At 59.8% G+C, this 12,150-nt stretch overlaps 1 protein-coding gene across 11 annotated transcripts in view; it reads right to left on the minus strand.

Moving 5' to 3' along the window:
* Positions 1-12,150, minus strand: part of ADGRB2 (adhesion G protein-coupled receptor B2) — a 37,646-nt gene that overhangs the window by 8,211 nt on the left and 17,285 nt on the right. For 5 of the 11 annotated variants that reach the window (XM_017857087.1, XM_017857088.1, XM_017857085.1 and 2 more), the window contains 21 exons: positions 10,009-10,092; positions 9,554-9,718; positions 8,202-8,366; positions 7,445-7,609; positions 7,194-7,361; positions 7,018-7,119; positions 6,766-6,872; positions 5,712-5,906; positions 5,475-5,543; positions 5,291-5,399; positions 4,672-4,999; positions 4,197-4,302; positions 3,952-3,995; positions 3,565-3,691; positions 2,968-3,071; positions 2,746-2,848; positions 1,909-2,059; positions 1,657-1,726; positions 1,164-1,230; positions 917-1,002; positions 520-618 (listed from right to left, as the gene is read on the minus strand). In XM_017857087.1, coding sequence (XP_017712576.1) covers positions 520-618; positions 917-1,002; positions 1,164-1,230; positions 1,657-1,726; positions 1,909-2,059; positions 2,746-2,848; positions 2,968-3,071; positions 3,565-3,691; positions 3,952-3,995; positions 4,197-4,302; positions 4,672-4,999; positions 5,291-5,399; positions 5,475-5,543; positions 5,712-5,906; positions 6,766-6,872; positions 7,018-7,119; positions 7,194-7,361; positions 7,445-7,609; positions 8,202-8,366; positions 9,554-9,718; positions 10,009-10,092 — 2,614 coding nt within the window. The remainder of the gene's footprint in view (positions 1-519; positions 619-916; positions 1,003-1,163; positions 1,231-1,656; positions 1,727-1,908; positions 2,060-2,745; positions 2,849-2,967; positions 3,072-3,564; positions 3,692-3,951; positions 3,996-4,196; positions 4,303-4,671; positions 5,000-5,290; positions 5,400-5,474; positions 5,544-5,711; positions 5,907-6,765; positions 6,873-7,017; positions 7,120-7,193; positions 7,362-7,444; positions 7,610-8,201; positions 8,367-9,553; positions 9,719-10,008; positions 10,093-12,150) is intronic. The other 6 variants (XM_017857090.1, XM_017857089.1, XM_017857091.1 and 3 more) reach the window with 3 other exon arrangements.

Genomic DNA, 12,150 nt, shown 5'->3' on the forward strand with positions numbered 1-12,150 from the left:
CTCAGTGAAATAATTCTCTACCTCCATGATTTTCTGTCTCCAATTGAGGGTGAGATTCAATGCCTCTGAAATCCTAAGTCTCAGATTCTATGACAGATGATAAGACTCAATGATTCACTCATTCTAACATTCTTAGCTTCTGATTGTCTTATTCTAAGATTCTATCATTCTAATTCTAAGGTTCTATAGCTCAAAAATTCTAAGGCTTAAGATTGTCTGAGTCTCTGTAGGTTGGGAGTGTGGGGCTGTGCAGGATAGAACATTAGCTGGGAGTGAGGGCAGGGGCGGGATCCAAGGGTGGGCGAAGGACCCGGGCACCTGTGGGAAGCACAGACATCCACTCCTCATCGCCTTGGCCACCTCTTGCCGAGCCCTTGAGAGTGTGTGGCGGCTGGCAGGAAAGGGCAAGCTTTCCAGGGCACTGGGCTGATATCCCTCCTCCTCCCCCCACCATGGGCACTGCCCCCCCCAATTCCTTTGCCCCACCCACCCCACCGCCCCCCAGGGGGCACGACTAACATGGCGTTCCTGGCCGAGGCTGAGCTGAGCAGGGGGCTGGGGACCGCTCCACACGCTGAGCAGGGGAGGAGCAGGCTGGCCCAGGGGCACCGCTCCGACCTCGGGGGCGGCACAGACATGGGAGAAGGAGGGGAAACACATGGGAAGCCGGGAGATGGGGCAGAGTGAGCCCCGAGTGGGGTGGGAGGGGAGGGCAGACGAGAGAGAGAGAGCTGGGTTAGGGTGGGTGAGGGGCTGCGGCTGAGCACTCCGGGTGCCCACCTTGCCTGCAACCTTGATGCACCAAGGTTGGGGAGCCCCGGTCGCATCATTGAGCCCTGAGTCTCCAAGAGCACCCATGTCCCTCCCTCCCTGCACCATTTCCAGAAAGGCCAAGTCTCAGAGGCCCTCCCCTTACCCGGCCCTCTGCTTCTTGGATTTGTCGGAGATGCCATCACGTGCCATGAGCTTGTTGAAGACGATGATTCCGATGAGCATGTTCACCTGGGGGCCCAGTGGAGTGGAGTGGGGGAGACAGGATCACCAGGTGCCCTCCTGGCAGGGAAATTCCCACGTGGGAGCTGGAGTGCAGGGAGGAGGTAGAGGGAGAAACAGGATGACCCTCTGGGGCCACGCCCCTTCCAGGATGCTGAACGGGCACGTACCAGGACAATGACGGCTGCAGGGCCCACAAAGGCGTAGAGCAGGCCGCCCTCCAGGGAGAGCCAGCAGCTGGGGTGGGGGAGAAGAAGGGTGTCAGACACCCGCAGCCTCCCTCCCCACCCTCAAACACCATCCCTCAGTCCTCCCAGGCTGCCACGCCCGCATCACCAGTGCAGTCTGAGCCCCAGACAGTGAGAGTGATCCACTGGCTCCTGCTGAGCCTTGGTTTCCCCTCCAACAAAGGTCCAGAACATTAGGCTCATCCCCCAGTGCTCCCATGGGGATGACACAAGGCAGACTCCTGAGCTAAACAGTCCCTTAGGGATTAGCCAGTCCCAGCACATTCCCTCAGTCAGGGAAACTGAGGCTCAGAAATGGGGAGGAACTTGCCCAAAGACCCACAACAGGCATGGGCCAGGATTTCAGCTGGCCGCCCAGTCCAGTTCCCTAACAGATCCACTAACCCCTACCACCCACCACGGGAGGCCCACGTACTAGCTGGATGTACCGTATCCTTTGGTTCGGGTAAAGCCAACAGACACGGCCACCACCAGGGCAGGCAGACCTGGGGGAGTGGGGGCGCCAGAGTGAGATGGCTGCTGGTCTTCAGGGACCCCTTGTTCTCCCAGACTCCCAGCCCAGCTGACCCCTGTGCCCAGAGAGCTGGGCCAGGGCCAAAGCTGAACCTCTCCTGCTGCCCCTGCCCACCAAGGCCCAGCAGCAGAGTCCAGCACTGGCCCTGCTCACCCCAGCCCAGGCAGAGGAAGCGCTTGCGAACGAGGCGGGTGCGCATCCGCCCAATGACAGCCAGGTAGGACTGCCAGGCCTCGGTAAGCACCCAGCAAAAGGAGGAGAGAAAGAAGAAGTGCAGGAAGGCAGCCGTCATGGTGCACACGCCCTGCAGGGAGAGGGAATGGGAGGGAGTGGCCCTGAGCAGCCGCCAGGGCAGGAGGCGCCAGGCTTCCCACGCCCGCTGCTGGGCGCTGCCACGGCCGCCCACCTGAGCCCCGCCCCCTACAGAGCCCTGCCTGGCTCCCCCGCCTTCCTGCACCCACACACAGCACGACACGGGCCTGGTGACACACACAGCACTCGGCATCTAGGGAGGCGGGTGGGCAGGCCGCCCACGCACAGACGGGGCTGGCAGGGAGGGGGACAGACATAAGCACCTGCCACATCACAGCCAGGCAGGCCCCATGCCTGGTGCTGTGCAGAGAAGGCCAAGGGGGCATAGGGAACGGTCTGCACAGGTCATCCACAGGTAGGTGGCAAAGGAGGCCTCACTCAGGCTCCCACATGCTCACAGACACAAGGAGGCCCAATGCCACCTGCCCAAAACACACCCAGCGCTCAGCTCATACACACGTTTGCTGATGTTCACAGACGTTCCTCACTTGAGTACACACCCCCTCTCCAACGTCTTCACATACGGTCTCACACACTATTTCATACACACTCTAATCTCAGCATGGGGCACGCACACGCCACCACTGCTGGACATACAAGCAAACACACACACTGAGCTCTCCACCCTCACCCCTCCACCCCGCTCACACCCTGGTAGCCCTGGAAGCCTGCACCTGCCTTGCTCAGCACCCGGGACTGGCCCACGAGGATCAGGATGTTGGATGCCAAGATGGAGAGGCAGAAGTTCAGCAAGATGATGGAGCGCTCAGATTTTATGAACCTGCCAGGGCACAGCAGGCAGAGACAGAGGCGCTGGCTGCCCTACCCGACCTGGTGTGGCTGGCCACCTCCCGCGCCCCTCCCCCCTCGCCAGCCACCAGAGCCAGGTGTCAAACCTACCTCCAAAAGGCGGCATAGATGGCGAGCAGAGTGAGCAGTGCCATGCACGACACCGCACAGCCGATCACCAGGGGGACCGAGGGGGAGCCCGCCAGCTCCAGGGTCTGGAGAAGATGGGCAGACGGTCAGATGGGCAGACGGTCAGATGGGTAGACGGTCAGATGGGTTGCTGGGAGAGGGGAGCTGCAGGGGTGCCCCGTTCCTTCATCTACCACAGACTGGCATACCCATAGGCAGAAGGGCAACACCTTCTAGATGTTGTACTCATGCATGCACAGAACAGACCCAGGTATCCACGTGGACACATACTTACGCTCAGTCACCTGCACTCTTCCACACACAACCGGACACACACATGTGCACACACACACACACACACACACACACACACACACAACTGGCCTCTGCTGCATACCCCCAGGCAAATATTGCTGTCAGCACAATCCCAGGGGCACAGACATCCAAGTGCAATCCCACAAGTGCACCTGCAGATGCACATTCAGGATCACCCAGGTGCCTGCCAACACCATCACTGATGGCTGCTGAAAGCCCAGGGCCTCTTCCCTTGTCCAGCCCAGGCACCTCTGTTCCACTCACCAGGTCCTTGGGCGGCTGGGCCAGCACAGCAAAGGTGGACAGGTGCTGGCACTGGCAGCGGGTGAGAGCTGCCTGGGTCTCCAGGGTCTGGCAATTTTCAGTGTCCCAGTCTCCTGAGCTGGCATCTCTTGGGTAGGGGAGAGATTCAGTGAGCCCCAGGCCAGCTACATGGCCCCGCCCCCAGTCCTGGCCACTGCCCAAGGACAGGCTAAATCCACAGTAAGGCCACATCCACGAGGCAACAGCAGGGAGTCCCAGGATATGTTCTTGACACCTTAGGCTAGGATGGCACCAAAAATCCCTCTTGCCTTTCAGGCAGGAGACCCCTTTCTGACAAGGGGCCCTAGGGCTGCTCCCTTCCTCACCCAGAGGAGCCACCCAACTCACGCTCTGGAGTAGTCCCAGCTGGCGCAATGGGGATCCGTGGTGCCCTAGGGAGCAGAAGACATGAGTGCAGTCTGAAGAGGGAAGTTCACCACACCCCACCACTGCCCATGCCATGGGGGCCACAGCACCTCCCACACAGGTCCAACGTTCAGCCCACCATCAGGGACAGAGTGCTTCCCACCAGACAGGCCTCTGGCCACCCAGGTTGGGGTGCACCCAGGGTTTCTGCATAGATCTCCACTCACATTGATGATGTAGGAGAGCTCCACAGTGATGAGGGGCTCAGCTGGAGGCTGGGTAGGGGGGCGCACAGTCACTGTCATCACCCGCGATGTGACGGCCAGTGGGGGCCTGGGGGACAGGTACTGAAGTCAGCTCCTGCCAGCGGGTGCCAGCCCCTGTCAGAAAACCTGAAGCTGCTTTGGATGGGGGGAGCAGAGGTTTCCAGGGAGCCAAGACCTAGGGGAAGGCCTAGCTCAGTGGGGTCCAGGACCTTGGGTGAGGTCTACAGCTCTGTCCATCACCCCATGGGTGGCAGCCCAGCCTCTGGGAGCAGCATGGATATATTTGAGAAGCATGTATCCAGAGCCAGGCAAGGGGTTCCTGAAGGTGGAGGAGACTGCCGTGGATCTCTGCAGCCAGCACTGGCTCAGTCCTCCTTCCCTTACCTGGGCCTTCCTGGACCCTCAGCAGCCCCATCCACCCATCCCCAGGACTCACCTGGGGGGTGGCAAGATGAGGCCAAGGGTGCGGTAGAGCACAGCACCAATCACAAAGTAGGAGGACTCATCGGGGTCTGCTGGGAGGAGGCGCTGGTGGGAGTGGCCCGGGCCAGGGGGCACCGTTCCTGGGCCCCTCCCCCTGCCAGGGCTGCCTGCTGCCCCAGATGTGGCTGGCTTCCCTGGGGAGGAGAGGCTGAGCACCTCCTTGGGCAGGAAGAGGCGGTCCTCTGAGTGCCGCACCCAGTCCTTCATGCCCCGGCGGCCCCGCATGGGGAACGTGATGTCGCTGGACACAGCTGAGACGGGCTCTCGCTGAATGCTGATCACTGCAGTGGGAGAAGGGTGGGCAGAGACAGACAGAGGGGCAGAGGCAAAGGGTGGCAGACCAGGGGAAGAGATAGATGTAAGGGAAATACGTACCAGGAAAGGTAGATGAGGACACGGAAGTTGGTACAAACACAGAGACAGAGAGACGTATACAGAGAAACAGACCACACAGAGAAGGAGAGGGTGGAACGTGGAGAGAAAGACACAAATACGGGGTTAGGTAGAGGAAAGACGGAACCTCCTGAGTTCTGGCACATTCGGGACCCCCTCCCCTGCCTGCCTCCTTCTACCTAGATTGTCCGTGACAATCAGAGAGCTCTGGAAGGCCTTGAGAGCATCGCCCACCAGGTGAATGAAGTCCTCCACGACACGGAGCAGGTGCACAGAGCCAGGGGACACCTGGGGACAGAGAGTGTGTAAGGGTCCAAGGCAGGGTGGGTCACAGGAGGAGAAGCTGGCAGCTGTGCCCCGCACCTGCTGAGCATCGTCCCACTTCTCCTTGTTTTCCGCATCCACCATGAAGCTCACCACCTGGAAGAAGCGCTGGGGAGAGAGCAATGAGTGGCAGGGGGTCCTAGCCCCAGGGAACAGGGGCCTTCCCCCACTACAGCCAAACTTGCCGCCTCTGCAGCAGACTCTGCCTAGGTACCTGGCCTCCCCCTTCAGTCTGGGCCTTCTCCACCCTCCACCCTCCTTCCTCCTAGGCGGTACCTGCACATCATCAGCTGAGGGCACGTAGGTGGCCCTCTTAAAGGTGTCAGTGACATTCCTCAGAATGTCCACAGAGAAGAGCAGATCCCCACTATAGTAGGTGCGCCGGGCCAGTAGCTCCTGCAGGCTGCGCACCACCTGTGACATGCCCTCGCCCGCCAGCATGCGCTGCCCCTTGGCCAGGTGCTCCCTAAGCTGTAGGTGATGAGGGGGCCACAGTCACTGAAGTGTCAGGAGCTGGAACCAGACCCTGGCCCATCCCACACCAGTCCACCCACTGCTTGCATCCACAGGGAGAGAAACGGGCAAAGGGTCAAAGAGGCTCAAAGGGGCGCCCAGGGAGACAGAATCCGAGAAAGAGACTCATAAAGACAGCGAGAATCCCAAAGGGTACTTTAAAAAAGACTGAAATAGAAACACCTAGAGAAAAAAAGGTGTTCAGATGTACATATGAAAGATACAAGCACAGTATGGGAACAGGGTACCTCCCCATCCCAAAGGGGTCATGTGTAATGAGTGTGCGGGCGCGTGCGCGCGCACACACACACGCACACACACGCACACACACACACACACACAGTCTCTCTTTCTCTCTTTCTCTCTCTCACTCTCTCTCAACACAAGCTCTAAATGCATTCACACAATTAATACCCAGTTACAGTCAAACGTGTACACATATTTGCTGACACTGCTCTTACCCCATGACTGGCCCTGGGCTGGGCACTGGGGACACAAAACTAAATTCAACGTTTCCCCTGCCTTCCAGGAGGCCCCAGTCTAGCAGCACACACAGATACTTGGATGAGCACCTAATGACTGAGGAGCTCATTCTGCAGGAGTGCAGAGGTAGGCACCAGGGATAAAAGAAGACACTTGAGAGTCAGGCCTTGAGGTATGAGTAGGAGTTTGCCAGACAAGGAGAGGCACAGCCAGGCAGAAGTGGGCACAGCATATGCCAAGGCACGTGGGAATGAGTGAGAATCACGCTCCCTCCACCCCTTAGCAGAGTCTGAGACAGATTCTGCGGTGCCCCAGCCCAGCAGGGCGCACTCACTGACAGATACAGGTAGCGGTACTCATGGGAGATGCAGCGAGCAAAGCTGGGCAGCCCCCAGTACGCCACGCCTTGGGCACTGAGGAGACAGCGGCGGCTGGCAGACCCTGCAGGGCAATAGGACAGAGGTCTGGGCATGGGGACTGAACTCTCACCCACACTCCTCCACACCTCAGAGAGGCTGGGGGTGCAGAAGGGGGGCAATGAGAATGGCAGGGGTGGTGGTGGCAGGGAAAGCCACCTGCCCCTTACCTGAGGCGTTCGGGGGGCACTTGTTGTAGATGATCTCACCAGCAGCTGCCTTCTTCCACGTCATCAGCATCACATACTCATCCCTGCACATCTCGTGGAAGGCTGTGGGTACAAGAGTAAGGCTCAGCTGGGCCCGTACATGGGGCCCCCAGCCCCCAGGGTCATTAGGGCAGTACCTGGACACCTCTTCTCACTACAAGGCTTCACCTCCTCTCCAGTGCCCTCGCAGGGGTAGCCCTGCGTGCCCGTGGCCTGGCACATGCGGAAGCGGCGCTGCCAGCCTGTGTCACACGTCTTAGAGCACAGGCTCCATGCATTCCATGGCCCCCACTTGCTATCAGTGGCTGTGGGAGAGGGGAGGCATGAGTGGGCCCAGGTGCCCCCATGGCCAGAGCTGCCACTTGCCACCCCTGTGCCAAGCACTCACCCGGGCACTCGAGGTTGCTGCACTCCCGGGTGTCAGTGAGGGCACCCGTGCATGTGGCCCAGGCTGGGCCCGCCACACTGCATTTCCGGCTGCGCTGCTGGGTCCCATTGGCACAGGACGTGGAGCATGGGCCCCAGGGACCCCATTCTAGCCACTGGCCTTCCACTGCATGGGGAGACACAAGCAGGGTGGCTGTTGAGCAGGATGTGTGAGGGCTGGTGGTGTGGAGCACCAGAGGGAGACCCAGAGCCTGCTAGGCATTCAGATTTGAGCCAGGCCAGACCCACTGGAGTGGGGAGGGGAGAGGATTATGAGGGAGGCTGGAGTGAGCAGGTAGTGCCTGGGCCTCATGCTGCCTGTCTGCCACCAGTTCCAGAAATATAGGGCACCTCTCCTCTTAGCACCAGGCACAACTCACTTCTGGCTAAGGGAAGGGGCTGCAGGGGTGTCTTCTGATCTTTGCCAGCACTTCAGCCGAACTTTGTGTCCTCTCACAGTCATGCACCAAAATGCAAGGGCAGCCCAGGACTTGGAGAAAGAGTGGTCCCCTTTTGATGGAGTCACAGGGTACTAACTCAAGTCAGGGCTAGGGGGTCACCTCGCACACAGGCAGGCATACTTCTCCAGTCTCCCCATGCTTGGTCAAAGTTTATGGGGCTCCCAGGGGCAGGTCACTGGACCTGATTGCCTCCCCAGGTCTCCCAACCCCCCACCGGGCTGGGCAGCGCCCTCATGGAAGCCCACGGGCGCTACTGACCCGGGCAGGCAGCCATACTGCAGAGCTTAGTCTGCAGCTCGGGACCCTCGCAGGCCTTGCCGCCGTGCTGGGGGGGCACGCAGGTCCGCATCCGGCTCCGGGACCCCCGCCCGCAGCTGCGGGAGCACAGGCTCCAGGACCCCCACTCCTCCCACACGCCGTGCACTGCAAGGAAGCACGTGGCCGGTGGCTGGGCGGCACCATGGCCCCGCCCACCACCACAGCCTGCCCATCCGCCCACCAATCAGGAGCTCCGCAGCTCTGCGGCTGCTCCTCATTGGCTCTGCCCCAGGTTCTGTTGACAGGGGGATCTCCCAGGGCCCCACCAAGGCGCGACCCTTCGAAGGGATGTGCAAGACCCAGGCTTCTGGTCCTAATTCACATAGGACAGCCCCTGTGGACACCTGGGCAAGGAGGCCAGGACCAACAGAGGAGGAGAACCAGGGGTCCTCCTCTCCTGAGGGCACAGGAAAATTCAGGAAAGGACCCAGGATCCACGCCATTCCACCCCTCCCCACCCCACCCCTAGACCCAGAGCCTGAATACAACACAGCAGTCCGGGGGCAAGAGAAGAGCCCTTCCCAGCCCCAAGCGCATAGACACACAAATAAACATGAACCTCTACACAGACACCGACACACCGAGCTCACACTCTGGAACACAGCTTTGCCCCAGGCCTTTGCAAACTCCTGCCACACCCCCAGGTACCAAGAGCCCTTCCCAGGTAGGCCCTGCTCTAAATCCACAATACCACTGGCATGGCCTAGGCCCCACTTCACCCCCTCAGGGAGCAAGGAACAGGACTGGCTGAGGCTGCCCTGCCCTTACTGTCTCAAGCAAGCACATGCATTTCCTTAACAACTACACACTCAACTGAGGGAGGCTTGGGGGAGGCTCCCTGGAGAGGGGGAGCCCAAAGGAAGGAGGGGAAGGTCAGGGAAGTGGCATTTGTCTTAGATCTTGAAGGACAGGCTGAATTTGAATAGCCAAGGTGGGGGAGGAAAGATAGGACAAAAATCAGCAAATGCAGGGAGGTGGGAAAGTGCACAAGCTACTGATATGGCCAAGAGCGGAGTCGGTAAAAACACGAGCCTTGGTTACCAGGATGCAGGCATTAGGGGAATGATGTGCCCAGAACCGGACCCAGTAGCATGGGCCCTGGTCTGATCCATCTGTGTCCCCAGTGCCCTGCGCCAGGCTGGCATGGTGCACAGTTGGGCATGGTGTGGGGAGCAGCCACATTTGTTGAATGAAAGGAGGAGGCAACCAACCATTTTGGAAATTAATCTGCCCGAGTCCCAGGCAGGACCTAACCCTGCAGGCAGATGGGGTGGGGAGGAGGATGGGCCTACCTGGGCAGGTGGCTGAATTGTTGCAGGGCCGGGTCTCCCGCAGGGGCCCGCTGCACAGGGTCCCATAGGGGGAGGACACGCAGGAGCGGGTCCGCACCTGCAGACCCTGCCCACACGTCAGGGAACACACGCTCCACGGGGACCACTCCTCAGCCGCCGGGTCGCCTACGAGAGAGGGACAGCGTCGGCGGCAGGGGGCACCTCCCAAGCACTCAGTCTCATAGGGATAGGGGAAGCGGCAGTAAGGTGGGGGCAGGCATCAGAGGGATCCTTCTACGCTGACCCCAAGTAACAGGCTCTTCAGGAGGCCACCCAGCCCTTCCCACAAGCTTCATGTGGCACAGATGCGACTGAACTCCAGGACAGAGACAGACAGGCACACACCAAGCACACATGCCACCAGACGCACACAGTCGGGCCCCCGCCACAGAGGAAGGGAGGCGGGCCCGAGTTACCTGTCTGCGCCATGTATAGCCCAGGCTCATCTGCAGACCTCGGCCACTGGGTTTTCACTTTCGGTTCCTCTTCCGGCTCCTCACCTGGAACACGGAGGTGGTGCCAGGGGCTCAGCAAAGGCCAGCTAGGTCTTGCCACAGTGGCACAGTGAAGGCAGCCTTGCTTGCCCTCCGCCTGAGGGCCTGGAACCAACTGCATGATGCTCTCTCAGGATCACATCCTGCCCTCTGCCCCACCACTACTGCTTCAGACAAGGAAACTTAGGTTCAGAAGGCTACACAGGACTAGCCCCTGGCCTCACAGTCATCTTTTCCACCTCTTGCCTCAGCCAGATGTGGGGGAGATTTAAGGGGCACGGCGTCCACATGAAAGAGCTCTGGGAACGCTTCCGTGCCAAGTGCAGCCCATACCCCTCTCCTTTAGTCCTCTCACTGGAAAGAAGAACCATCATCTCTGTTTACAGATGAGGAAACTGAGGGCTAGAAAGGGGAAGTGCCTTGTCCAAGAGCACACAGCTGCATTTGCTTCTCCACTGGACCGACTTCTAGGGACTGAAGAAACATCCAAGCTGAGCTGCTGCAACCCTGGCCCCGAGCCTATCTCTGAGATATAGTTCATGCTCCTCAAGCAGCACTGGACTATGACCTGGAGGCACAGGTCAGAATGCCACCCCATGAGACCCAAGGGGCCTAGGGCAGGTGCCCACATTTAACAGACCTTTCTCCTGCTGGCCCTGAGGCCAGGAGAGCAGCAGGTGCTTGAGGAGGCTAGGCTACCTTCACCCTGGCCTCACCAGGCTCTCAGCTGCCCTGATTTATGTGTCTGGTCTAGGCCTTGGAAGCACTACTAGCCCTGGTAGCTTCCATTCTCCAAAGCCTGGCCCTCCTGCACAGACATGAGCTCATCAGGGCCCTCTCTCACAATGGGGTGTCAGGGAGGGGCAGACATGGGCACAGAAGGGAAAGGCCCAGCAGCCTCTGCATGAGCAGGTGGGACTAGAAGAGCCTTTGAGGATGGGCTCACCCCATGCTGTCCCCAAACTATTAGGTGCTCCTCTCCCCCACCTCCAGGCTCCTTCCTAATTCTAAAAGCCGGCAGCACGTGACAGGCGCTCTGAGTGTGAAGAGAGCCACCAGGGCTGCCTCTTCCTGCCCCCTGCTGCCCAGCCCAGGCACTGCAGCTGAGAGGAAGCTCTTTCTCACCAAGCATGAGGAGCTGCCAGCCTGAGCAAACCTGCTGCCTGGGGGCTCGGAACTGCCATCCAGCTCAGCCTCTGGTCTCATCCACTCTGGGGCCTTTCCCTCCACATCAGTCACCAGCCCCAGGGCCTGATCCACACTGTCCCTGAAATTTCTCCATCTCTGAAACCTGGACTCCCAGAAGAGCTCTGGAGTGAGTTAACCCTGGATCCCAAATGGGGTGTTGACACTGACCAGCTGCATGGCCTCAGGCAGGTCTCTTCACCTCTCTGACCCTGCTTTATCCTCTGGAGAACAACATTCATTATACTCCGCCCCCAGGACTCAAGTGAGGACCCCCTGCCAGGAGGGCCCTGAAACCCTCAGCACCCTGCTTGGCACACGGCAAGTACTCAGAAGACAGTTGCTCTCATTTATTTTTATCATCTCCCTTCTCTTCACAGCCTCCACCCCTTCCAGCCCCTCATGTGCTACCCGAGCCTACTCCCTCTGAATAGCATCTGCAGTTCCACTTGGCCTCTGCCTCTCTTGGGACCACAGAGGAGGTGGCAGGGCCAGGCGTGCCAGCTCCTCGATCCCCTCCCCCAGCCCTTCCGTCATGCCCGCTCAGCCGTCCCCAGCCCTGGAGCCTTGTGACAAGCTACCCTCTCCACGCCCACCCCCAGGCTGCTGAAGAAATCTATGGCTGTGCCAACTGGCACCGTGACAGCTTCAGGGGCTCCACATCCGCTGGGCACCCGGGGCTTCTCAGTGGCCCTTCTTGGCTCCATTCCCTCCTCATTCCCCACTGTGGCCATACTGCACCTTGTCCTCTCTCCTCAAGCCCATCTCTGCCCACTCTCTCAGCGATGACCTCGACATCAGGAGCCCCCAACTTCTTGCCCAGCCTCTCCAACTACCAACTTCCCTGCAGCCCTTCTCCCCACAAAGGCCAGCTCTGTG

This window comes from Rhinopithecus bieti, unplaced genomic scaffold (assembly GCF_001698545.2).
Source record: "Rhinopithecus bieti isolate Rb0 unplaced genomic scaffold, ASM169854v2 scaffold_44592, whole genome shotgun sequence".
Lineage (NCBI taxonomy): Eukaryota > Metazoa > Chordata > Mammalia > Primates > Cercopithecidae > Rhinopithecus > Rhinopithecus bieti.